The sequence below is a fragment of the Petaurus breviceps genome, unplaced genomic scaffold, assembly GCF_028583685.1.
Source record: "Petaurus breviceps papuanus isolate PSGF00001 unplaced genomic scaffold, PetGlider_PUasm1.0 173, whole genome shotgun sequence".
NCBI lineage: Eukaryota > Metazoa > Chordata > Mammalia > Diprotodontia > Petauridae > Petaurus > Petaurus breviceps.
Genome location: NW_027185759.1, coordinates 11,123,018 through 11,146,391, shown reverse-complemented (window position 1 = coordinate 11,146,391; position 23,374 = coordinate 11,123,018). Strand labels below are relative to the sequence as shown.

The 23,374-nt window shown below is 45.4% G+C and overlaps 1 protein-coding gene across 16 annotated transcripts in view; it reads right to left on the bottom strand.

Annotated features, from left to right (window-relative positions):
- KIF1A (kinesin family member 1A) overlaps positions 1-23,374 on the bottom strand; it is a 187,690-nt gene that overhangs the window by 111,285 nt on the left and 53,031 nt on the right. For all 16 annotated transcript variants that reach the window (XM_069083392.1, XM_069083394.1, XM_069083395.1 and 13 more), the window contains exons 3-11: positions 17,214-17,290; positions 15,500-15,679; positions 12,538-12,603; positions 10,673-10,851; positions 5,113-5,224; positions 3,651-3,728; positions 2,295-2,360; positions 1,604-1,621; positions 639-714 (exon numbers count right to left, since the gene is read on the bottom strand). In XM_069083392.1, coding sequence (XP_068939493.1) covers positions 639-714; positions 1,604-1,621; positions 2,295-2,360; positions 3,651-3,728; positions 5,113-5,224; positions 10,673-10,851; positions 12,538-12,603; positions 15,500-15,679; positions 17,214-17,290 — 852 coding nt within the window. The remainder of the gene's footprint in view (positions 1-638; positions 715-1,603; positions 1,622-2,294; positions 2,361-3,650; positions 3,729-5,112; positions 5,225-10,672; positions 10,852-12,537; positions 12,604-15,499; positions 15,680-17,213; positions 17,291-23,374) is intronic.

The window sequence follows — 23,374 nt, the reverse complement described above, 5'->3', positions numbered from 1 at the left end:
CTAGGTCTGTCCAGGCTCCAGAGGCCACCTAGTCCAACACCATTCACCTACTCCCATTCTAGAGATAAGGAAGCTGAGGCCCAGGGCAGGGAAGCAATTTTCCCAGAATCCTACAGCTACTACATATGTGGGTTAGAACCATAGGATCATAGAGTTAGAGTTGACCCAACCCCAGAGGCCATCTATTTCCATGCTCTCATCCTACAGAAAAGGAGACAAAGTGTCAGAGACCTGAAGGGACTTGCTCAGTGTCCAGAGGGTGGTATCAGAGGTGAAATTTAAGCCCATGTTTTCTGACTCCAAAGCCAGGACTCTTTCCCCCATCTCACACCCACTCCTCTAGCTCATGGCATTCCAAGGGGCTAATCCCAGTTCTTGAGAAGACTTAGAAATTGGACCAGGCCTCTTGGACCCCAAATGTGCTTGCAGGTTTGCATTCTTCTTGTCTCCTGCGGAGAGTAACAGTTTTCCCAACCATTGGCCCATAATCCTTCCTGAAGGTGGTTGAAGGAAGTAGCAAACCAAAGTGCTCTCCTCCTCTGGAGGCAGGCCCGCTTGGTGTCCCTTGCCAGGGAGCTGCAGGAGGAAGACTATGATGGCTGAATAGGAAGCCCCAGAACCGAGAGAAGATTCCTTACCCAAATTTTCCCGGAGGAGCCAGGTCAGCACTGAGTCTCTGTATGGGATGAAATCAGTCTTTTTCTTCTTTTTATTCTGCAGTAAGAAAAGGAAACATCCAAGGAGGTCAAGCCTGGGAGCACCTTGGCAGGTAAAAGAAGGGTATGAGAGGCAGATGATTGGTGGGCCAGCCAAGCGGCTTGTGCCCAAGCCCAGGCACCAACAAGAAGCACAATGGAGGCCAAGCCAGTCATTCCCAGCCACCTCCTCTGCAGACAGAGAGCATCACTGCCCCTGCTGACAGCCTCTGTCTGGGGCAGGAATACAGGGCCTCTGAGGCTCAGGAGAGCCCTTGTACACCTGGAATATGGGTAATGGGTATCTCTTCACTTTGTCTCCTAATCATCAAGCTGAGCTGGATGGTCCACAGCCTCGAGTGGTCCTTGGGTGTCACTGCAGAGGTCACTGCTAAGGTCTTTGCGTTGCTCACATGGAGAGATAGTTTAGAACCCAGGGAGCTCAAAGCCACTGTGGGACAAAGCTGAGCAGTGGACAGTGGATGCAAGCAGATGCTGTGGGGCCTCACTCAAGGGGACCCAAGTCCACCCATTGCCAATTGTGCACCTTGTCTTTAAGATATCTAGGAGGTTTTGAAAAGTGTCTCCCATAATCCATCATCATACCTTAATTTTAAATAGGGTCATGATTTGAAATGAGTGCCCTGGTTCATTTTATGTTTTATCTCAATCACCCCATGGGCTGAGGAGGAAATAATTCCAGGCATTACAGGAAAGTAAACCAAGGCACAGAACCATAAATGTTCTGGGTCACAGCGGTAGATAAGGGCACAAGTGCAAGCTTGGGGGAATTCCAGCCCAGTGGTTTTCCTGTTGGATGAGCCTCCCTAATCCCAAGCCTTATTTTTGTACTCTAAGATATGCCTTTAAGTAGAGAACATATATGAAAAAGAAACAGAGGCACCAACCTTGTTTGGTCCAGAATCCTGAAAAAAAAGACAGAGACAGTAACTTAGAAAAGCTAAGAAAAGCTGATAGGACTTAGAGGCCAAAGCAAGAGATGGGAGAATGAATTGCTGGCACTGCTAGAGTAAACCATCCCTCTGGACCAGCTGCCTCTCCCTCATGCTGGTCCTGGCAAGCAAGTTTCAAAGAAATGTGGCTGTCTCAACAGGTGTCTGTCACATATTAGAAAATAACCAAGGGAAGGAATTGGAAGGGCTCCTGCTGACTCAGACTTCTGATTCCACTAATAACCCCAACTGTCCTCAGAAAAGCACATGTTCCATGGGCCTATGGAGAAGAAGGTCACTGGATCCAAGAATAGAAGTTTTCAGAGAAGGAAACCCTGGCTCTCAGAGGGTCTGAGAGGGGTATCCAGGATGAGCAACTCACTTCTCCCTAGGACTACCTGCCGTTTTACTTATTGAAAAATTTCTGTATGTCACACAGCTGAACTAGAGAAAAAATTGGCACTGTACCTGGCTGGGGCCTACCAGATCTTCAGGAAACTCTCACACTTGATCTTTCAAAAAGGCAGACACAGGAAGCCTTAAAATCATCTTTTCCCCTATCTTAGACTCATAGCAGAGCTGGCATGGTGGAGCCTACAGCCAGAGTGTCCTCCTGAATAAAAAAGAGCCCTTGAGTCAAACTCACCATTTCAGCTAGAGCAGAGATGACTTTTCCCAGTGTGGTCAAGGACTTGTTGATGTTTGCTCCTTCCTGTTGGAGAGAAGAAAGCCCCAATGTTAACAACAAGTCAAAATAGATTTCTTTTAGAAGCGTGTATGTGTGTGCTCTCACACGTGTGTGAGATTGCTCTGCTCAGGAAACCTCAGTGACTCCCTATTCACTCTAGAATAAAGCCAAGCTCCTTTATTTGGTCTATAAGGCCCTTCCCAATCTGGTTCCAGTCTTTCTTTTCTAGACTGCCTTTCCATTACTCCACCAAACACTTTGCATTCTAGTCCTATCCATGTACTTGTTCGCCAGATATGACCTTCCCTCTCCCATCTGTGAGCACCCATGCCTGGAATGTGTGCACTCATGGACATGTGCACAGACGTGCGTGCGTGTGCATGCACGCACACATGTGCATTTGTAGCTGACCAGAGCCGTACTCAATCTGTCAAAGATGGGAAAATCCAAATCCCCAAGGGAAATTGATGAGGATCTCCTAGAAAATGGCACTGACTTTGTTGCTAGGGTTTTACGTATTTGGATATTCCACTCACCCTAAGTTCTTTCCCATTCCTTAGATCCTGCAGTGCTCAGGGCGACTGCTATTTGATTTCATTCCTCATACCTAGTTCTAGACTCCATCTTGCTAGGACCACCACAGGGGAATGAGTGGACCCTCGTGGTGGCTAGTTTACTCTAAGGGAAGCCCTATAATCCCAGGCCAACATTCTATTCCCTCCCTTATGCCTGGTGGGTCTGCCATCTTCCCAAAAGGGGAAAATCCTTGGCCTCCATGAAATTAAACTCAATAAATGTGTTAAGCTTTGGTTTTGTTCTGTGCACTAGGAATAATAATACAGAGACAAAAACGAAATGGTGGAACCTCAATAAGTACATTCTATAGGGGAATACAGTAGGTACACAGGTGAGTAAATACAAAGCAAACAATTGAGAGAGGGAGGGAGAGAAAGGAAAGAGGGAGAGAGAAAGAGGGAGAGAGAAAGAGGGAGAGAGGGAGGAAGAGAGGGAGGAGAGGAGAGAGAGAAGGAAGGAGGAAGAGAGAGAGAAAGCAAGAGGGGAGCAGAGAGGGGAAAGAGAGAGACAGAGACAGAGAAGGGGAACAGTGACAGGGGGAGGGCTGCAGGATGGTCCCTGAGCTGGGCTCTGAGGCAAGATTCCAAGAGGCAGGAGTAAGGAGACCTCCAATCTTGCCTCGAGGTTGGGCTCTACAGTATGCTGGGTTCCAGGCTCCCAAGGGCACCCTGAACATTCTGTTCCCGGAGACACAATCAGAGGAAGGCTTCTCAAAGAGCAGAGTCACACTAATTTTACCTTGAGACGTGTGCCCTTGGCTCCTGTGGAATCCGCTCTCTCACTCCCTGCCAGGTCAACGAGGCTGATCTTGCTCACCTGAAAGCCAAGCCAGATCAGGTGTTAGGGGCACTCCTGAGACTCCTGTGGGTCTAAAGAGGGTGAAGAAGAGCAGGCTGACAGCACCCAGCCAGGACACCTGGGGCCCCACACCTGAAGCTCCCTGTGATCTCTGAGGCACTGAAAGAAGGAAGAGATGCTTTGAAACTTATAGTTAGAGCCACAAACACATACTACAAAATGGAGGAAGATAATGACTAACAAAACTTTGAGTCAGAGAGGGGGGCAGCAGAGAAGGCTTCCCTCCCACAGGAGGTGACATTTGAAGGAAGCCTTGAATGATGGGTATAACAATGATTATTAGTGTTTCTAATACTAGATGTTTGCAAAGTACTTTATCACATCTCCCTCTCTCCACTCCCATTTTATAGATGAGGTTAGAAGGGGGGTTGACTTGCCAATAGTCACAAAGCTAAGTGTGAGTAGAGAGATTTGAACCCAGGCCTCTCTTAGCTCCAAGTCCTGCTTCCCATGATCTGGGAGAACATTTGTGACTTTCTTCACCATCCTTCATCAATGCCTACATAAAGGGCTCTTTTCTGCTTCATGTTTGTCATTTCCTTCAGCCAAATGGAAGATTCCTTTCATGCCCTGCCAGGAGTCCTGGCTTTGTCCCAAAAGCAAAGGACTTGTGAAAAGAATGTGGCTGCTGGTTAGGACTGACATAAATGAATCAGTGATTGGGCCCATCCCCTCATCAATCCTTCCCCTGGTCAGGGGCCTCTGTTCTCCTGTGTGATTCCATCACATTTGAACCAGGATCTCGATTAGCAGAGAGTGGGGGCTTTTTACTTGGTTCCAAATGGGGGCAGTACTAATGGCCTTCATTCCAGGTCACTCCAAGACCAAGGGACATATCTGACAATGGAAAAGATGGCTCCTCTTCCTGCATGCCCAATGCCAGGCCCCAGTCATTGCAGCCATTGGGTTTCCAAAGTTTTCTGGAGGAGAGGAGAGAGGGAGTGTATAGATAGATAGATAGATAGATAGATAGATAGATAGATAGATAGATAGATAGATAGATAAATGTGTGTGTATAATCACTAAATATACTCACTGACATTTCTAAATTTTGCAACATATTGTAAAGGCACTAACTCATTTGAGCTTCCCAAACAACTTTTGAAGTCCGTACTCTAGGTCTTACCCTACCCATTTTATAGATGAGGAAAGTGAGGCTCGAAGAAGTGATAGGTAGGACCTGCAACTGGTCACACAAAGAGCAAGTATCTGAGGTCTTCCTCTGCTCTATTTACCCCTTCTAACCACTGTACTGTGCTGCCATGCCCAAACCTTGATCTCCATGGAACCATCAGGTCTTCACTTCCCGATCGCCAGTAAATTATGGCCTCAGGACACTTACTTTTTCTGTGGTGATGTCGGTCTCAGCATCGTGGCGTTTCTGTGTGAAGATGATGTTAAAGACAGCATGGGAGCGGCTGCTGGTCTCATTCATGTTGGTGGCAGCCACCGTCCTATAAAGAAGAAAATGCAAAATCTTTAGGAAATTCTAAGCCTTCTTGGTAGGGTTGACCCTGCGCTCTTGACAGGCAGGGGAGATGTCCATGGTGCTGGACAGATATGGAGCGAGTGAGAAAGGTCATTGAGTCCAATCCCCTTATTTTAAAAAGGGAGAAATTGAGACACAGAAAGGGGACACAAAAGGGGAAGGGTGCAAGCACCTATTAAGTGCCTGCTGTGTACCGGTCACTCTGCAAAGCACTTGGCAAACATCTTCTCATTTGACCTTTCCAACAACCCTGTGGGGCAGGTTTTGTCATGATCTCTCCACATTTTGTAGCTAAGGAAACAAGAGAGGAATTTGCTCAGCTAGAAAGTGTCTGAGGCTGGATTTGAACTCAGGTCTTCCTATACTGCCTAGCCACCAAGGTGCAGGAAGGTCATGACATGACAATCAAAGATTCAGAGCTGGAAGCACTTTAAGCACCATCAAGACCAGCCCGATCATTTTAGAGACAAAAAAACTGAGGCAGAAAGAGGTTAAGTGACTTGCCCACCTGGCCACACAGCCAGGTGTAACTCGAACCCACGTCTTTCTGGTTATAAGACTGGTTCTCTATCTACTGTGCCACGAATATTTGTCAGTGGATTTGTGTCTCCATTAGATGTTACGTGACCTTGGACAAGTTACTTCTCTGAGCCTCAGTTTCTTCCCCTGTCAGATAGAAGGATACATTTCGATGAGATCCTTTTCGGCTTTCTCTAGGTGTTTTTGTTCTGTTACCTCTAAGATTAGACAGGATTTGGGTTCTCTATGTTCTCTGGTCCCCTGGGGAGACAGATGGATGCTTCAGGGCCATTGTGGAGGCAGGAAGAAGGGACCAGGAGCCAGATATCCATGGTAACTGGGCCTCGTCTGAGAAGCAGGGATGTGGCTGAATAGCAGAGGCTTAGCGGGGAAGATGTGATTCATCTCTAAACCATCAAAAGTCAAGAATCCAAGCCCATCCTTCCCATTCCTTTCTGTACAGCCACCCCCAGGCCAGGAGCAGAGCTAATCAACAGGCTTGGGCTTCCTCCCATTAAGGAAACTTGAGACAAAATCAAAAGTGAAACACTCCCTGCCCTTGAGCCCTTACATTCTACTGGGGGGAAAATCTGCTCAGGAAAAGTGAATGCAAAATATTAGGGTAAGACCTAGACCTGTGAGTTCATTGGTGTAGGGAACTTTCAGGTGAGAACATTCCCTCCACTGGAGCAGGTCTGCTCTTTCTCTGAACTATAGTCTTAATGGGTTGTTCACAGCCTGGAGGTTAAGTGACCTGCCCAAAGTCACACAGCCAGTTTGTGTCCAAGGAAGGACCTGAACCCAGGTTTTCTTGGCTTTGAGACCACCTTGCCATCCATCACAGCAAAATGCCTCTCAATAAATACACAGCAAATATAAAGTAGCTGGGAGTGGGCATGGGAGGGGATTAAGAACTGGGGAAATTGAGAAAAGCCTTTCAGAAGGATGTACTTCAGCTGAGACTCAAAGGAAGGCAGAAGGTAGGGTAGGGCATGTATCTACCTTCCAGGAAGTCCTGGGTTAAAAGAGAAAGTGCTTCAGGAATGTGGAACAGCCTTTGAATAGGGGAGGGGGTGATGGAATGTCATTTACGAAAGGAATCAGACTGCAAAAAGTTTTAACAGCCAAATGGGATTTTTGTCTTAGAGGCAATAGGGAGTCAGTGAAGTTTCTTGAGAAGGGCAGGGACATGGTCAGACCACACTTTAGGATCTCAATTTGACATCTGTGTGGAGGACTGATTGTAGAGGCTGCCTAGACTGGCTTTCCTTAAGTGGCAGGCTATTGTCACTCCCTTCCTGCCCTGGATGAAGTACAAACATTTGGGGTTGACCCCATTGTCATCTGGGACAACCTGACTCCCCAGTAAAATATAAGTCTTTTGAGGGCAGGGGCTAGTTCATTTTTTTGTCTTTGCATCCCCAGAACCAAGTCCACTGTCGATCACCTAATTGGGAATCCAAAAATGAGGCTTCTACTTGGTAACTCCAGAGCCAATGGTGGCAGTGTGAGGGGAAAGGCAGTACTGAGCAGAGGGTCCCCATTGGCCAAAGGAAGCACAGAATGTCACAGAGTTGGAGAGTTCAAGAGACCTCGGTGCCTCTTGTCCAGCCCATTCAGACATAGCCTAGTGGTTCTACAGTCTCTGTGGAAGAGCCCCAAGGCGACAGAGCCCACCCCTCCCCAGCCATGGCCACCCACTTCCAGATAGCACCCATCACTAAGATTTTTCCTGACCTTCAGCCTAAATTGGCATCTTTACAACTGCCACTCCCTCCATTGCCCCTGGGCTGTCCTCTGGAGCCAAGCCGACCAAAGTTACTCCCTCTTCCAAATGCTAGCCTTTCAAATACTCCAAGACAGCCATGTGTGGGCTCCCAAGTCTTCTCTGGGCTAAACATTTTCTGTACCTTTAATGAATTTTTGTGCAGCATGAAGGTGCTACCAGCCCTCTAGAGTCTAGCACCCGTGCTGAGAGCCTAGGACTCCGGCTCCAGGCTAGGCACTCAGAACAGAGGTCAGAAATTGGGCTATCAGGTTTGTTCAGAGGACTTGACTGTTGTCTGGGTTCTTGGTTCTGGTACTTACAAGGCTCTCTGAGACTCAGTCTCACTATCTGGGAGATGGAGAAGCTTTCACTTGCACTGCCTACCTCCAGAATAGCCGTGGACATCATAGAAGTTAGAATGGTCAAAACAGTGAGTCTCTTTTCTAGAGTGCTCTCGAGGTAGCCAGGACCTCCAGCCATGGCATCCTTAAGCTAAAGGCTCAGAAAACACTCTGCATTCTGAAGGGGCCACCTTGATACAAGCCTGAGGGAAGCATCTTTATCCACCAGAGCCAGGCATACCTGCTGGCCGTTGCTGGCTGAATTCAGAACTTTGGACTCAAGCAGTGAAGCAAAAACAGAAAAATTCTTCCTCCCCTCACTGCAGCTGGCCCATGGTAGCAGAGGGCAACCAGGCTGGGAGATGGAGAGCTGAATCAGACTCCTTGGGGTTCTTTGAAAAGGAAAGGAGGCTGGCTCAGTTCCCAGCAGCCCTGGTGAAAGGAGCATTGAGGTGAATTCCCAGTGAGGGTCACTGACCAGGCTCTTGCAGCCAGCTGGCAGGAGCTGGGCATCTATTCAGTGAAGCTAGGAGATTGGGGACGGGGGGGGGGGGTTACCTCCATTGAAACCAGAAGCAGCCTTTTCATATCCCAAGGCTGCTGGCCTCAGTGGGGTAGCTCTTTCCCACAGAACCGACACTCAAGCTGGTCAGTAGGACCCTGGGTTTGGAGATGAGAAATACTGAGCTGGGATTGAGATGGCCATCCCAGAGAAGAGCTGATCCAAATAACCAGGAGTTTCAGATTCTAGTCTTCACTTCCTAGCTTCATGACCCTAACCTCTGAGCCTCAGCTGACTCAGCTATAAATTGGTCCAATTCACACCCACCTTGTCACCAGGAGGAATGAATGTGGCAACATTTAGGAAAACATGATGATGATGATGATGATGATGATGGTGGAGGAAACCAGGAGGAGCAGTGGCCTGGAGTCAGGAAGACCTGAGTTCTTATTTGACCTCAAACACTTATTAGTGTCACTTGACCTCTGTTTGCCTCAGTTTCCTTAACTGTAAAACAGGGATGTTAATAACACCTATCCCTCAAGTTTGTTTGAGGATCAAATGAAGTTAGATTTGTGAAGTGCTTTATAAACCCTACAGCACCATAGAGTGCTAGCTAGCTATTACCAACATTATTTCAAGAGTGATCTAACTTTCTCAAAGTTTTGTACAGCCACAATTCTATCAGAGCCTTGTTATAATCCTGATTACCAGTGGCAGCTCCCATTTCTCTCAAGGTTTAAGATTTGCAAAGCACTTTCCTCACAATGGTTGTCTGAGCAAGGTGGTGCTGGCATGGTCACCCACTTTACAGGTGAGGAAACTGAGGAGACCCAGAGATGGGGCAGGTCACACAACTCTAGAAAGTGAGCACAGGCCTCTGATATCAGGTCCAGTGGCGCTCTCACCACTGACTGCCTCAGGCTGCCTTTCCGTAGCAAGGAAGGGAGGGATTTGAGCCCAGACCCTTTGATCTAAACCCAGTCTACTTTCCGCTACAGTATCACTTTCTAATTTAAGAAACTGTGACCCAGAGGTAAAGGGATTCTCATGGGAGCATGCAACTGGTTACTAGCACTTTTGGTTTAGTCTGAACCTATGATTTTATCAGCAACAGCAGCAATTCTCAACATTGACACTCCTTCTACCAGTGACCATCAGTTACTGCTTTCTAACTGTTGTCTTAGAGTTTGGAATACTAAGAGAATAAGTGATTTACCACAGATCATGCACTCTGGGTGTCAAAAGTGGGATTCAAAGTGGAGTCTTTATGATCCCACAGCTAGCCCTCTATGTGACTCTGCCTCTAGTCAGGACAAAGCCCAGGTCTCTTCGCTTACTGTCTAGTACTATTCTCACTGTCCCATGCTACCTTTCAAAGAAATGTTTGAAGTGGTCACTGAGGGTCAGGGATCAAAAGGGACCCCAGCTTGACCTCTACCACTGGAAGAGAACAGGAATCTGGGGCATCCTGACTACCAGCCCACTGTCCACTCCACCAAGGTGACACACAACCCCAAGTGGTAAATCAGCATTGAAGATGTTAATGACAGTGCCTGGCATACAGCAGGTGCTTAATAAATTCTCGTTGAATGAGTGAATGCCATATTATATGATGCTGTCAGATTGTCAAAGTGGAAGCAGTATCATACCCACTTTACAGGTGAGGAAACTGGGAACCAGGGTCAGACAGCTGCTCTGAGAGAGGCAGGATGGCACAGAGGGTACACAACTGGGCTTGGATTCAGGAAAACCTGAAAACCAACCCCACCTCAGGTCCTCATTAGCTGTGTGACCCTGGATAGGTCACAACCTCTTTATGACTCAGTTTTCTCGCCTGTAAAATGATAGAGATGGACATGATGGCCCCTAGTTCCTTCCAGCATTGAAGCTATATGGTACTATACACTGCATCAAAGTCTCAGAGTGGAATTTGAGCCACAGTCTTCCTGTTCTTGGTCCACTCTCTACCTCTCATCTATCCAGAGTGATTCATAGAAGATTCATTATGGCTGTGTTCACAGCACCTTCTACCTCTTAACCTCTGCTTCTGTTTCCTCAGGGATTGGACATGTAGAGTAGATGGGGCAAGGATTGAAAACTCCATATGATAGATGAGAGAATTATGACAGAGCCAGGAGCACAACCCAGGGGTTCCCCGACTTCCAGGACTTTTCTCTCCCCTCTTCACTAGGACAGATTCCTTCAAGATGGAGGGGGAGGGGGCTGGAAGGAAAGAGAACTGAATGAGTCTAAGGAGAGCAGGCTTCCCCTCACACACACCTAGCTTTATTTCCGGAGTCCATTAGATCTTGGATGTCATTGTAGGAGGTGACGGCCAACTTGGAGAGGTCTTCCACATATGGGCCCATGAGGGGGTGTTCCCTCACTCGAAGGTTGCCCTTGTTTTTGGGGTTCAGGAGATCCCGGACTCTCTCACAGTAAATCTCCATGTAGCTGACCTACAGGACAGGGAAGCAAAAAAGGGGCCATTGGAGAGAGGTGGGTTATATCATCCCAGAAAGCACAGAACCACTGAGGTCCTGTTCTATAACTGGCCCTCACACCAGGATTACTGAAGACTGGCAAAGAAATATACTTGTTACTACCATGACAAGGTGTGTTTGGGATCCCAACCCACCTTGCTGAGACTATGAGTTCCTGAGCCCCACCTGTGTGTGTGGAGCACTGGGGGTACCTTGGGTAGAGGGAGAAAAGGAGGTGATCTGGCTCCTCCCCGCTTTTCTGGCCTCATCACCCACTGCTGCCATCCACATGTCCTATTTCTCACCCAAATGGGCTCCTCCCCTCACCATCTGGCAAACATCCCCTGGGCTTCCTCACCACACCTTTGTTCACTAGGCTCTTATTCCAGATCCAGCAAAGCACTACCTTCAGGAAGCCTTCCAGGATTGCCTCCACTTCCCCAATTGGTAGCACTCCCAACAATGTGTATGTGCCACCAGAGTGCTTCATGCCTCTCTCTGGGCACCTCATGTGTTCTGCTCCTGTCTAGTTATCCACAGGCTTGTCTGACCTTTCCTGCTAGCTTGGAAGCTGCTCGAGGGCACAGTGTCTTTTTCATGTTCCTGACACAGGACCTTGTCCATAGTGGAAACTCAATAAATTTTTCTATATGAATGCATGAGTAAATGAATAAATAATAATAAATAGAGAATTTAATCAATGGCCTTTTCTTCAATCATAGTCAGAGGTCAAACAAAAGCTATAACAAAGTGAGGCAGTTGAAATTTTGCTCTAGGGCACCAACCTCCTGAGGGGTGCACTGATACATTTCCTCCTCTCCATCCCAGACATTCAGGCTCTCTGCCCAGAATCTTTTTTTTTGGAGGGCAATTGGGGTTAAGTAACTTGCCCAAGGTTACCAGCTAGGTTTGTGTGTGTGTGTGTGTGTGTGTGTGTGTGTGTGTGTCTTAAGTGTCTGAGGCCGGAACAAAACTCGAATCCTCCTGACTCTGGGCAGGTGCTTTACTCACTGCATCACCTAGCTGCCCCGTCTGCCCAGAATCTTGTAGCACCACAAGGATGTTATCCCTCTTCTTTCTACAAGCTCCACCCCCTCCCTGCCCCCACCATTGCCCAGTGTGGTTCAATTAACTATCCTCAGTCAATGTGCCCTTCCTTGGCACCCTTCACTTCCTCTGTCTATGATATGGAACCATTACTATCCCATTCCTCTCTTATGACTCACTTTCCCCCAGGGGGTGCCACACCTTCACCTGACTTTGCCTGCTTCCTCTCCATGCTGTCTCCCTCCCTTTCCCCATCCCCAGTCTTGGGAATTGTCCAGAATGACTGGACCTGACTGGGAGAAAAATTATCCTCTGTCTCAACTTCACTCTTCATCATCTCTCCCCTCTTTACTTCCTCTAGATGGTCCTAATCTGTCACCTTTTCCTCTCTGCCCCATCCAAGACATTGTTCTGGTCAGGGGAATGCACTCTGTGATCTTTTGCTCTGGAGGACTGACTAGCTTGCCTGTTCTCTGCATCAACCCTCCTCCCCCAAGCATTGCTCACACAATTCTTTGTCATGGCTGTAGGCAATTCTATGTTATTTTCAAGCCAAGCTCAAGTCTTTTTGAGCCCCTGTACTCTGTCCACCCTAAGGGAAAAGGGAACCTTTACCTCTACTGAGTAGGACATGTTGTCATTCGTTGTGTCGTTGATTCGGGAGAAGAGGTCCTCACAGAGCTGGGGAGAGAGAGAGAGAGAGAGAGAGAGAGAGAGAGAGAGAGAGAGAGAGATCATTCCTCCTGTTTCTTCAGTATTAGTACCCATAGATTTGTGTGTTCATCTGGGAGTGGGGTAATAAAGGGGTCTGGCATAGAACAAACACCCCCTGAGGCTTTCTAGATCTTTGATCATTGCCAAAGTCAATGGAATCCTCACTCTGCAACCCACCTGGTGCTGAACCTCTCTGACCTGAGCTGGCTTGACCCTTGGTTAGCAGACCCACAGCCCATTTCTGAGTCCACACAAAGGTTTTCTGGTGTAAGAGAACCTGCCAGATCTAGTACTCTATTGGCCAAGACTTGGAGCTGCAGGGGTCCTTCCCCATCAGGATGGAGCAGGCCCTCTTGTTTTCAAGAGCCCAGCTGATGTTCTGAAATGGGAAGCTGCTCACCCCCTGTTGTTCTAGGCCTTTATTTGTCTGGTAGGACACTTGGAAGTAATCAGATCTCCATCTGCTCTTGGGTCAGAAGCTCAGGTTTGGAGACATTTTTGTTAGGCGGTTGCATGTCGCCATTCCTATCCAATCTGGTACATCTATCTACATGACCCTTTAGTGTCGGTGACTCCATGAGTATTCTGGGCACTGAGGTTGTACAGAATTGGCACCAAATATCCAGAGTCTCTGAAGCCCAATTCAAAAACCATCTCCCTCATGAGGCTTTTCCTGATCCCCTGATTTCCTGATAGTGCTAATGCTGCCTCCTAAATTATATTTATTTGGTATATGTTTTATGATTTTATATGCTTATGTGTGTATATATGTATATAATGTCTTCTGCCCTTATACAATAGAAACTCCTTACAAGTAAGAAGTTTCTTTCTTTTTAATATTTTCTTTCTTTCTCTTCCTTCCTTTCTCCCCTTCTTTCCCCATTGCCTAGCACAATGACTGGCCCATAGAAGGTGCTTGAAGACTTATCAGCTTCCTGTCCATGAGAATACAAATAAAAGACCAGCCCCTTATCCTGTCATTCAAAGCCGTCCACAATTTACCTATCCAGCATTAGTTCTTTTCCCTTTACATGCTGCATTCTAGCCAAACTGGACAAATGGTTGTTTTCTCATTTCGTTCTTGGTTCTTCCATCTCTGCACCATTGTGTATACTGTTTCTCATGTCTGGAATTGTCTCTCCCATTATCCCAACTGATGGGGTGCTTGGGATCTATGTTTGTAATATCAGTTTGTAAAATATATTTATAAAACCAGTCTGTAAAATCACATTTCCCCCTCCCCAGCCTCAGAGCAGAACTCTGCCCCTTCCCCCTGCCAGCACTCTGCCCAGCAACAACTCATGAACTGTTTATCTCTGCTTGGAACAATAACAAGCTACACCTATGAATCCTTCACTAAACCATCTATAAACATTTTAGCTTAGGCAAATGTTACCTCCCCCTAGTATAATGGCCAGCTACATCTATGAATCCTTCAGTGCACTATCTATAGGTTAACTCCTTAGCCAATTATACATATACTGAGTCTCTGTTAGCCTTGGTTCCCAACATCCATCTTGTCAAACATGACACTGATGGGGGGCAGACTAGGCATTTCTCGGTCAGCCCTGACCGATAGCTGACTTAGTGACATTTCAAGCCTAAAACCACACCTCCAGGTAGCCCCCCCTTTGGCTATTTCCCAGTGAACTATGGGCAATACACATGTGCAGTAAATATTAAAAGTGCATGTTCCTTTAAGCACTGACCACTCCTTAACTCCTCCCTGATCCCACTTTTACTCACCTAGTTAGCATAATTGCCACCTGATCTACTATCTTAACTCCTTAAAAACTATACCTATGACTTCTTTAAGTTTGCAGGTTCCCTAAGAACTCCTGCCTGCTATAAAGCATAACAATAAACTTGCAAGTTCCCTAAGAACTCTTGCCCACTGTAAAGTATAACAATAAACTTTTACAATCCTGACTTCAAGATTGCTTGGGCCTACTGAATTCCTTCCAGTCCAAATAACAGGGATTCTGGTCATAGATTGGGGCCCCTGTATAACCTATTGCCATTTCCCCCATCACAACCAGTTGAAATTCTTTCCTTCCTTTAAGGCTCAGCTCAGATCCCACCCTTTCTATGAAGCATCTTCCAGTTCTCTGTCCCATCTTCAGCTATAAATGGGTTTCTCCCTCCTCCTTGAATCTCTGCTGTGCAATTATTATATGATGAGGAGTATAGTTAATTTTGTATTTGTCTTAAGCCCTTATTAGACTGGAAACTTGTTGAGGGTAGGGAATATACACTGATCCTTGAGCTCCCTTCAGTGTGGTCTTTCAGCTTCTAGTATCAGGACTCCTGATGTTCTCTAGTTCTCTGGGATCCCCAAGCATTGTCTTCAGATCACTTGACTCACTTCATTCTCTTCCCATTCCTAACCTTTTAAATTCCAAATTCAAGAGTCCCACATGCAGAGATAGTGGATACAGCAGCTGGTTCTTTAACAGGGAATAGAATCATGGGGCGTTGTAGTTTAACCATAATCTGGAGAGAGTCAATTGTGATGGTAAAATACCTCTGAGGAAAAATACACAAAAATCCCAAATGACCCCTCAGTGAGGGGGTTTAAGGATAACATCTCACGTCTAGCTTATGTGGAGACTCTCTCAGGAAGGGTATGTTAGTTAACAACATCTTCACCTTCTCTAACTGCTACTCAATAATTTCCTTATTAATTCTTTACCCAGGTTCTAAGGCAATCAAGGGGAACCTTCTGATATGGTTAGTTTTCTTTTTCTGCTTGAATTTAAGTTGATTTTGTGATTTTGATTCTTATCACTTTTTTAAAATGGGGATTTTCTTTAGTATACTACCCTGACCTCCTTCTCTTTATTCTCATCCTGGTCACACTTACCTGTGGGATAATGCCTTGCTGATCTTTCTCTTGCTTCCCCATCATGGTATAGGATTTTCCAGCACCAGTCTGCCCATAGGCAAAGATGCAGACATTGTAGCCTTCAAAGGCATGCTGTAACATCTCTTCTCCGATGTCTTGGTATACTTGTTTCTGTGATGCATAGTTGATGTCTTCAGGCTGGGAAAGAAAAGAAAGATGCAAACACACGTGAGAGGAAGAAAGGGGGAGGAAGGCATGGGAGAGATCATGGCTCAGAGAGAGATGTTGGAGGTCATGTGGTCTGATTCTCTCTTTTGATGGCTGAAGGAGTGGAGGGAGTCAGAGAAGTTATATGATCTGGCCAAAGGAACACAGGAAGCAGTAAGCAGTAAGTAGAGTCGGGATGAAGGAAAGTACTCTGGGAGATCTTCAGCTTTGTTGGTGCAGATTATCACTATGTTGACTACAGATCATAACCTCTTCACACTTTTCTATCCTGGGTGATTTTCATCCATTCCTGAGTTAATGAAGGATCTGAGATCTTATCATCACAGAGAGTTCATCATGGCCAATAGAAAAACACTAGATAGATCATAAAGCTTTTAGTCATGGAAATCCCCACAATCTGGGAAGGAGGAATATTCCTTACATTGGAGAGATATGAGATGGGTTTAAGAGGACTGTAGCATATTACCATGGGGAAGGATTGCAAGGCAATAATGGTGTGAATGACAGTATCTGGGAAACATGGGTAAGATATCCCACCTCCATTGCTTGCTATTTCTGTGATCTTGGATGAAGCATGCCACTTCCCTGGGTCACAGCTTCCTCCTCTATCAATATGAGGATGGTCTTTGACATCCCTACCTGCTGTGGTTCTATGTACTTAGAATGACCAGGTGGGCAGCCTTGAGAACTGCATTGAGACTCATGAGATGACAAAGATTTAGGAGGTCCCCAATCCCATTGGACATATTCTCTATGGAGGACCTTGGGGAGGGTATGGACAAGAAACATGCAGGAGGGGAAGGCATGCACTGCCTTCCATTGTTCTCACTCATACTGATGAGATCATTTGGATAGAAGTAAGTTCCTTGAGGCTAGGCACTGTTCCTATCTCTGGTCCCTGGCATAGTGTTTGCACATGGATTAATAAATGATTGTTAAACCACATATCTGTTGATGGATTGAGGTATCCCAAGCATCCTTCTTCATTTCTATCTGCCTTTGATTTGAACTAAGGAATAAATCATAGAATAAATAAAAAGAACAGCCTGCCCTGGATCATCCTGTGATCAATTCCAGCCAACGTGATATAAAGAGGTCAATGGGTATTGCAAATCATAGCTGTTTGTACATAGCTGTTGAGCCATGGTCTATCATCTCTTATGTTATGGCTCTCCCAGGCAAAAATTCCACCAAACCAACCCCTCCCCTGATGATTTAACTACAAAAACAAAAGCAAAAAGCCCTTTCCTGGCTCACACCCAAAATGCAGGGCTTGTCAATAAGTAGTTTTATTTTTGCATTCAGTCATTCACCTAAAGGCCCAATTCCCAAGTTTGCAGCCAACCTTCTTCCTGCCTTGGAGTACTTGGCTTCTGTGTCTCCCCTACCATATATCTGATAGCCAAACTTTCCAAGGGTTCCTTCCAAAGAGCAGGCAATCAGAGGAGCTGCTCATTTCTCCTATCTTGCTAGCTCACATCTTTTCACAGCTGTTTGTGCTTACCGTGGTATGTGACCAGTAGGAATAATCAAAGCTGAAGCTTTTGGGTGTCTCCTTGGGCTGTTTTGGATTGACAATAGCTGGAAAGGAAAAAAGAATAAACAAAAGGTGAGAAAGCTATTGGGTGGTGGTGGCAGCCAACAAAACTGGGTTTTAAAACCAGGTGCTTTAACACCAAATGCAGAAATGCTTCCAATGTCACACTGTTTCAGGTGCCAAGTGGATCTCCACAGTTGGGTGTCCTGAAAACTGTTCAAACAATATAATTCAAATAAAACTTATTTTCTCTCCCCTCCCCCCTTCCCGCCATATTAAACATTCTTCTTCTGGCTTTCCTATTTCTATCTCTGCTATCACCACTCACCTTATGATTACGAAAATGGAAAGTGGGGAGGAGCTTTCACACTTTTCTCTGGGAGGGGGTCATGAAGAAAGGAGAAAAAGATTTGAACAAACAACTGTATGACCTTTTGATCCTTACTGGGGAAAATTTCACTTATTGGAGTGGACATTGTGATTCATAGATGTCTGAAGGAAAGATATGGATAGACAAGGATTGATTGTTGTTGATTAGATTGGTTAGATAGGTAGATTAGTTAGTTGATAGGTAGATGAGACAGAGACAGAGAGACAGTGATGGCATCTCTGGCAGATAGCCTCACTGCTTCCCCAGTGAGAAGGTGGAGCTTTGGGGGCGGCTAGGTGGTGCAGTGAGTAAAGCACTGGCCCCGGAGTCAGGAAGACCCGAGTTCGGTTCCAGCCTCAGACACTTAACACCTATACACACACAAAAAAACTAGCCGTGTAACCTTGGGAAAGCTACTTAACCCCAATTGCCCTCCAAAAGGCAAAAAATAAAAAAAGAGAGAAGCTGGAGCTTAATGGCAATTGTACCATGACAGGAAGGCTGGACTAGCTGACGCGTGCGTGGGTCAGACCACATTTGTGCTCTTGCGGTTAGTTCTGGACACCACATTCTAGGCCTAAGCATACTGATGAGCTGGAGAAGGTCCAGAGGAGGGCCGACAAGACGATGAAGAGCCTTGAACTCATGCCATGTGAGAGGAGGCTGAAAGATCTGGGGAGGGCTGACCTGGAAAAAGGAAAATTCAGAGGGATGTGACAGCTGTGCTCAAGTATTTGAAAGGCTATCATGTGAAGAAGGGATGTCTGGTTCTGAATAGGCTCAGAAGGCAGAACCAGGACCAATGGATGGAAGCTGTAGAAGCAGATTTCAACTTGGTGTAAGAAAGTTTCCTGATAATGAGAAAGGAATGGGCTGGGTGTGGTGGTGGTGGTGGACTTCCCTTGAGAGTTTCATTCAGAGGGGATGTTATTGAAGGTGTTCTTCTGAGGGCACAGGCTGACCCAGATGGCCTGTGAGGTCCCTCCATGCTCTGATGTTCTGTGATTCTTTGGCCTCAAACAGCCCTTCTATAATCTTATGTTTCTTCTTTTGAACATAAATCATTATGTCTAGAATAAAGGGGGATGCAAAGGATCCTCAAAATTCTTCCAGTGGGTTTTTTTTTTCCTTCCCTGGTAGAGTGCCTTTTGATGCTTAACCTCATGCCAAGGCAATTTGTCTTCCTATTCCATGGGTTTGACTGAGTCTAATAATATCTGGCCTGACTGAGGTCAAGTGCCCATTGTGCATGACCTAGAATGAGGCTAACAAAAGAAAGAGGGCAGGATGGGCTTTAGAGAGGATACACCTTCAGGCTTTTTCTCTTGCTCTTTCCTCCATCTCTGCCCCACCTAGCCATGCTCTGATTGCTGACAGCTGTTCATTTATACCTCCCTCCAGAGGCTCAGCTGATTCTCTGGTCTGGAGCCTCAGGTCTAAAGAAACTGTCAGCCCCCACATCATGCTGGGAGAAACTCAGAAACATGGCCAGCTTTCACACAGTCCCATTCCTGACAACCATCAGAAAGTCTTTCCAAAAGCCTCTTCTCCCCACACAATATAAACCAGTTCCTTTTGCTCTTCTCCATTTGCATCTCCATCTAGGATAATAGTTTAGAACTAGAAAGAACCTTGGTGTGGACAGATGAGGAAGCAGGCCCAAAGAGGTGAAGACATTTGACATTCACTCATTCATTCATTCGTTTGTTCATTCATTCATTCATTCATTCTTGACTAGATAATGAAAGGCATATGACAGAGTAGATAAAATTCTGGACCTGCCACTTACGAGCTATGACAAACTCACTAAGCCTATCTGAGTTTCTATTTCCTTATCTGGGAACTGGAAGTGGTAAATAACTACACCTACCTTTTAAAATGGTTGGACAGATCAAGTAAGATACTATGCATAAAGAATTTTGCCACCTTCCAAGTGTAACATAAATGTCAGTGATCGCTATTTTTATTAGTGCTATCTTAAGTAAGTTACCTTCTCTTGGCCTCAGTAAAGACAATAATCTCTGCTTACTTTGAGGATCAACTGAATTCTTAAATGTGAAAGCTGTTTGTAAACAACAAGCCACCTTGTAAATGTGAGACATGATTGCCATTGTATTCCCAGTGCTTAACACAGTGCCTGGTCCAGAGAAGGAACTTATTAAATACCTGTTGACTGATCAAAAACAATCCAGATCATTTATTCATAACTCCAAGAAAAATGTACTAAGTTCCTACTCTGCCAAAGCCTTGTACTCACTGCTTCAGGCATTTTTTGTGTCTTTCTTCTGGATCTTCTCCAAGTCTCCATTTTGCTCTTTATTTCTTGAGCTCAGAGCTATAATAAAGTCCAGAAAGATGCTAGAGAAAATGGCCTTAGAGTTCTCCTGGCTTATTCAGAGTTAGTTCACTGACTGCTGTGTATGATCATGGAAAGAGCCCTGGACCTAAAGACTCTGCATTCTAGTCCCAGTTCTTCCACTTACTAGCTGTGTGCCCAGGGACAACTCATTTAATCTTATTGACCCTTAATTCCCCCATCTATAAAATGGGGATAATCATTCCTGCACTATGAGCCTCAAAGGAGTGCTGTTGGGAAGTCTATCAAGAATTGCAATAGAAATTTACCATTATTTGGCTACTTGGTTTGCATCCAGGCTCTCACTCTCCTTCACCTGCACATCCAATTTCTTGCCAAATTTTCTCACTTCTATCCTCACAACATCTCATACATTTCTATTGTACTCTACTCATATAGCCCTCGCCCTAGTCTATGACCTCATCACCACTTCCCAGGACTATTGCAATACTTTCCTACTGGGCTCTTTGCATCAGGTCTCTCTCCACTCCTAATCTATCTTCTACAGAGCTGGAAAAGTGATTTTTAGAGATTTTCCTAAATTGTAGATCTGACCATTTCACCTGCCTAAACTCCCATGGCTCCCTATTGCTGTCAGAATCACATACAGAAAGAATGCTTTATTTATCATTTCAAGCCATTCACCACCTGGATCTTTCTTACCTTTTCAGTCCTCTCACACTTTCTTGTAACAATAGGTCTATTACCTTTGGCATCATGGACTGGTTGATTATTTCTGGGGGCATCTTGAAGTCATGCAAAGCAACTGAACATGATAGGAATCATTAGGGTCATGATTGCCCCCTCCCCACTCTGTTGTCCTCTCCCTCCAACTGGGACCACTGACAAAAAGTCCATCCTCTATTCCAGTTCAAATATCCATAGGGACATTAACCTAGTGCCTTACATGATGATTCCTTATTCCTTAGAGTGTGAATGAAATCTTAATTAAATCACCACAAATCCTCATAGGAGGAGAAAGGACACCCTCTCCTCTACCCATCCTGGGAGGCAGACCACTCTAGCTGGTAACAAAGAGCTCTTTGAGAAGAAAAGGGCAGGGGGAATGAGCTCTTTGCTTATGATGTTGGTTCCATAGAGATGCTAAATTAGTGATGAAGCCTTCCCAGAAAGAGTTCCAGTTGCTAGGGAAATGACCTGGGAAGAAAGATCAGGTTGACTATGTGTGTGTCCCTTTTCAGTTAAGCTAACGAGGAGACAAAAGTGTAGACCAGGTGGGGGCAGACAGAAGGTCTCCCATGAGCACAGGTTGTGAGTAAGCTCTTCTAGATTCAGGAGGAAGGGGTGGGAGGATGGAGTGAGACATACACTTGTATGGGTCACGGAAGATAACTCACCATATAAGAAGAGATCACAGAAAGCTTCTTTGCTTTGGGTTTTCACCTTGATTAGTCAATGTATCTAAGTTTCCTTTTGTTAATTACCATGATTAATTTTTCTAAAAAGTGCTGGGGATGGAATATAATTTGAGGACACCATCTGGTCTTCTGACCTTAAGCCTCTCTCTATTCCAAATCATCCATATAGGTGTGAGTGATATATGTGAAGCACAGACCTTACCTTGGCACTCCCTGCTCATTAAACAGCAGTGGCTCACTACTACCTCTAGGATCAAAAATATACTCTTCTGCATGACATTCAAATTCCTAAGTTTCTCCCCCTTCATGCTCTAAGGTGCAGCCAAACTGGTTTGCTGTGCCTTGCTACTCCTCAAACCCAATGATCCATTTCTGGTTCCATTCACTTTGTACTGGCTATCCCCTGGGCATGAATTGCATTCCCCCCTCACACTCACCTCTCAGGACCCCTGGTTTCCTTCATATTTCATCTCAAGTGCCACTTCTTATGTAAAGCCCACCCTGATCTGCCCAGGTGCTCATACCTTCATCCACGCCTTGCCAAAAAAAAGTCTTAAATTGATTTTGTATATATTATGAATATACATGTGTGTCTACATGTTATCTCCTTCAATAGCACATAAGCTACTTGAAGGCAGGACTGTTTCATGTTTGTCTTTGCACTCCCAGTGCCTAGTACAATGCCTGGCACATAGTAGGGGTTTAATGAATACCTGTTGGTTGGTTGATTGACTGACATTTGTACACACTGTCTCCATCATTAGAATGTCAGCTCCTTGAGGTCTGTTTCATTTTTGGTCTTAGTATAACACCCAGCATATTATATAGTAGGTGCTTAAGAGAAACTTCATTAATTGATTGACTGGTTCACTTCAATAAGTCTGATAAAGTTCCTGGTCAGTTGTAATCAGAGCTGCCACCTGGGCATGACTTGGGCTTTGCTCTAGGGCACCAAATCTAGAGGGGTCTCAATAGAAAGTCTTTTTCAGCAATAAAGATGCATAAGTTTTCCAGGGTGTCGGTCTTCCTCCATGGATACTTCTCTAGCCCCCTGAACTAAGCACATATTGCATATTGCTCAGTGTTCCAATTCCTAGTGACAGTTCTCACTGGAATAATTCTTCAGAAGGTTTGAAGCAATTTATCAAACTTTGAATTCCATCTTAGTTTTTGATGCAATAGTTGGTCCAATTTCCCAGATACTAATCCAGGAAGCAGAGTTGCCCCAGGGATTCAAATGGTTCCTGCCCTTCCCACCCTCTCTGTCTCTAGGAAAATCCAATCAATAGCAGACTCCCAGGCTTGGAGTCCAATGACTTGACTTCAGAACAAAACTCTGAGGTTTTCTTACAGTAGGACCATGGGTAAATCTCATCATTTCTCTGGGCCTCAGTTACCTCACCTGTAACATGAAAGAGTTGACTCTGAGAGCCTCTAAACTCCCTCTGAGGTCTACATCTATGACCTTTTGATCCATTTAGGAGATGCTGCATTGCCTTATGGGAAAATCTGACATTGGCTTGTATGAAATTTGTTAATCATGCCCACAATGATCCTCTGCCCATCCAAATGGTGAGTGGGAAGATGGGAGAGGAAGTAAAAGAAGTCCTGCCTGTAAAAATAATAATAGCAAAATATCACATTTCCATAACCCCTAAAGGTTTGCAAAGGGTAAGCATCATGATATTCATGGCTTCCATTGGCTGGCTGATGGAGTCCCTAAGCCTTAGCAAATCTCAGAAATAAAGGGCAATTTGATTCAGTAGAAAAATTTGTCCTTTAGGACTAAATCCAGCTTAAGAACATGCAGGGAGGAAGAGAGGGTCAAGAAGGCAAACAGATGTACTATAACAGATCTAATGCCAACCAGTATGCCTAGTACATAGCAGGCACTTAATGTAGCCTGTTGATTGATTGCTAATAAGTCTTTTCACTTTGCACTTTCCTCCAATTAATGAAGATTGTTGTTAAAGGCCAAGAACATGGCCATTGATTTCCTAGTTAGGACCCTTTTTGAGCCCTG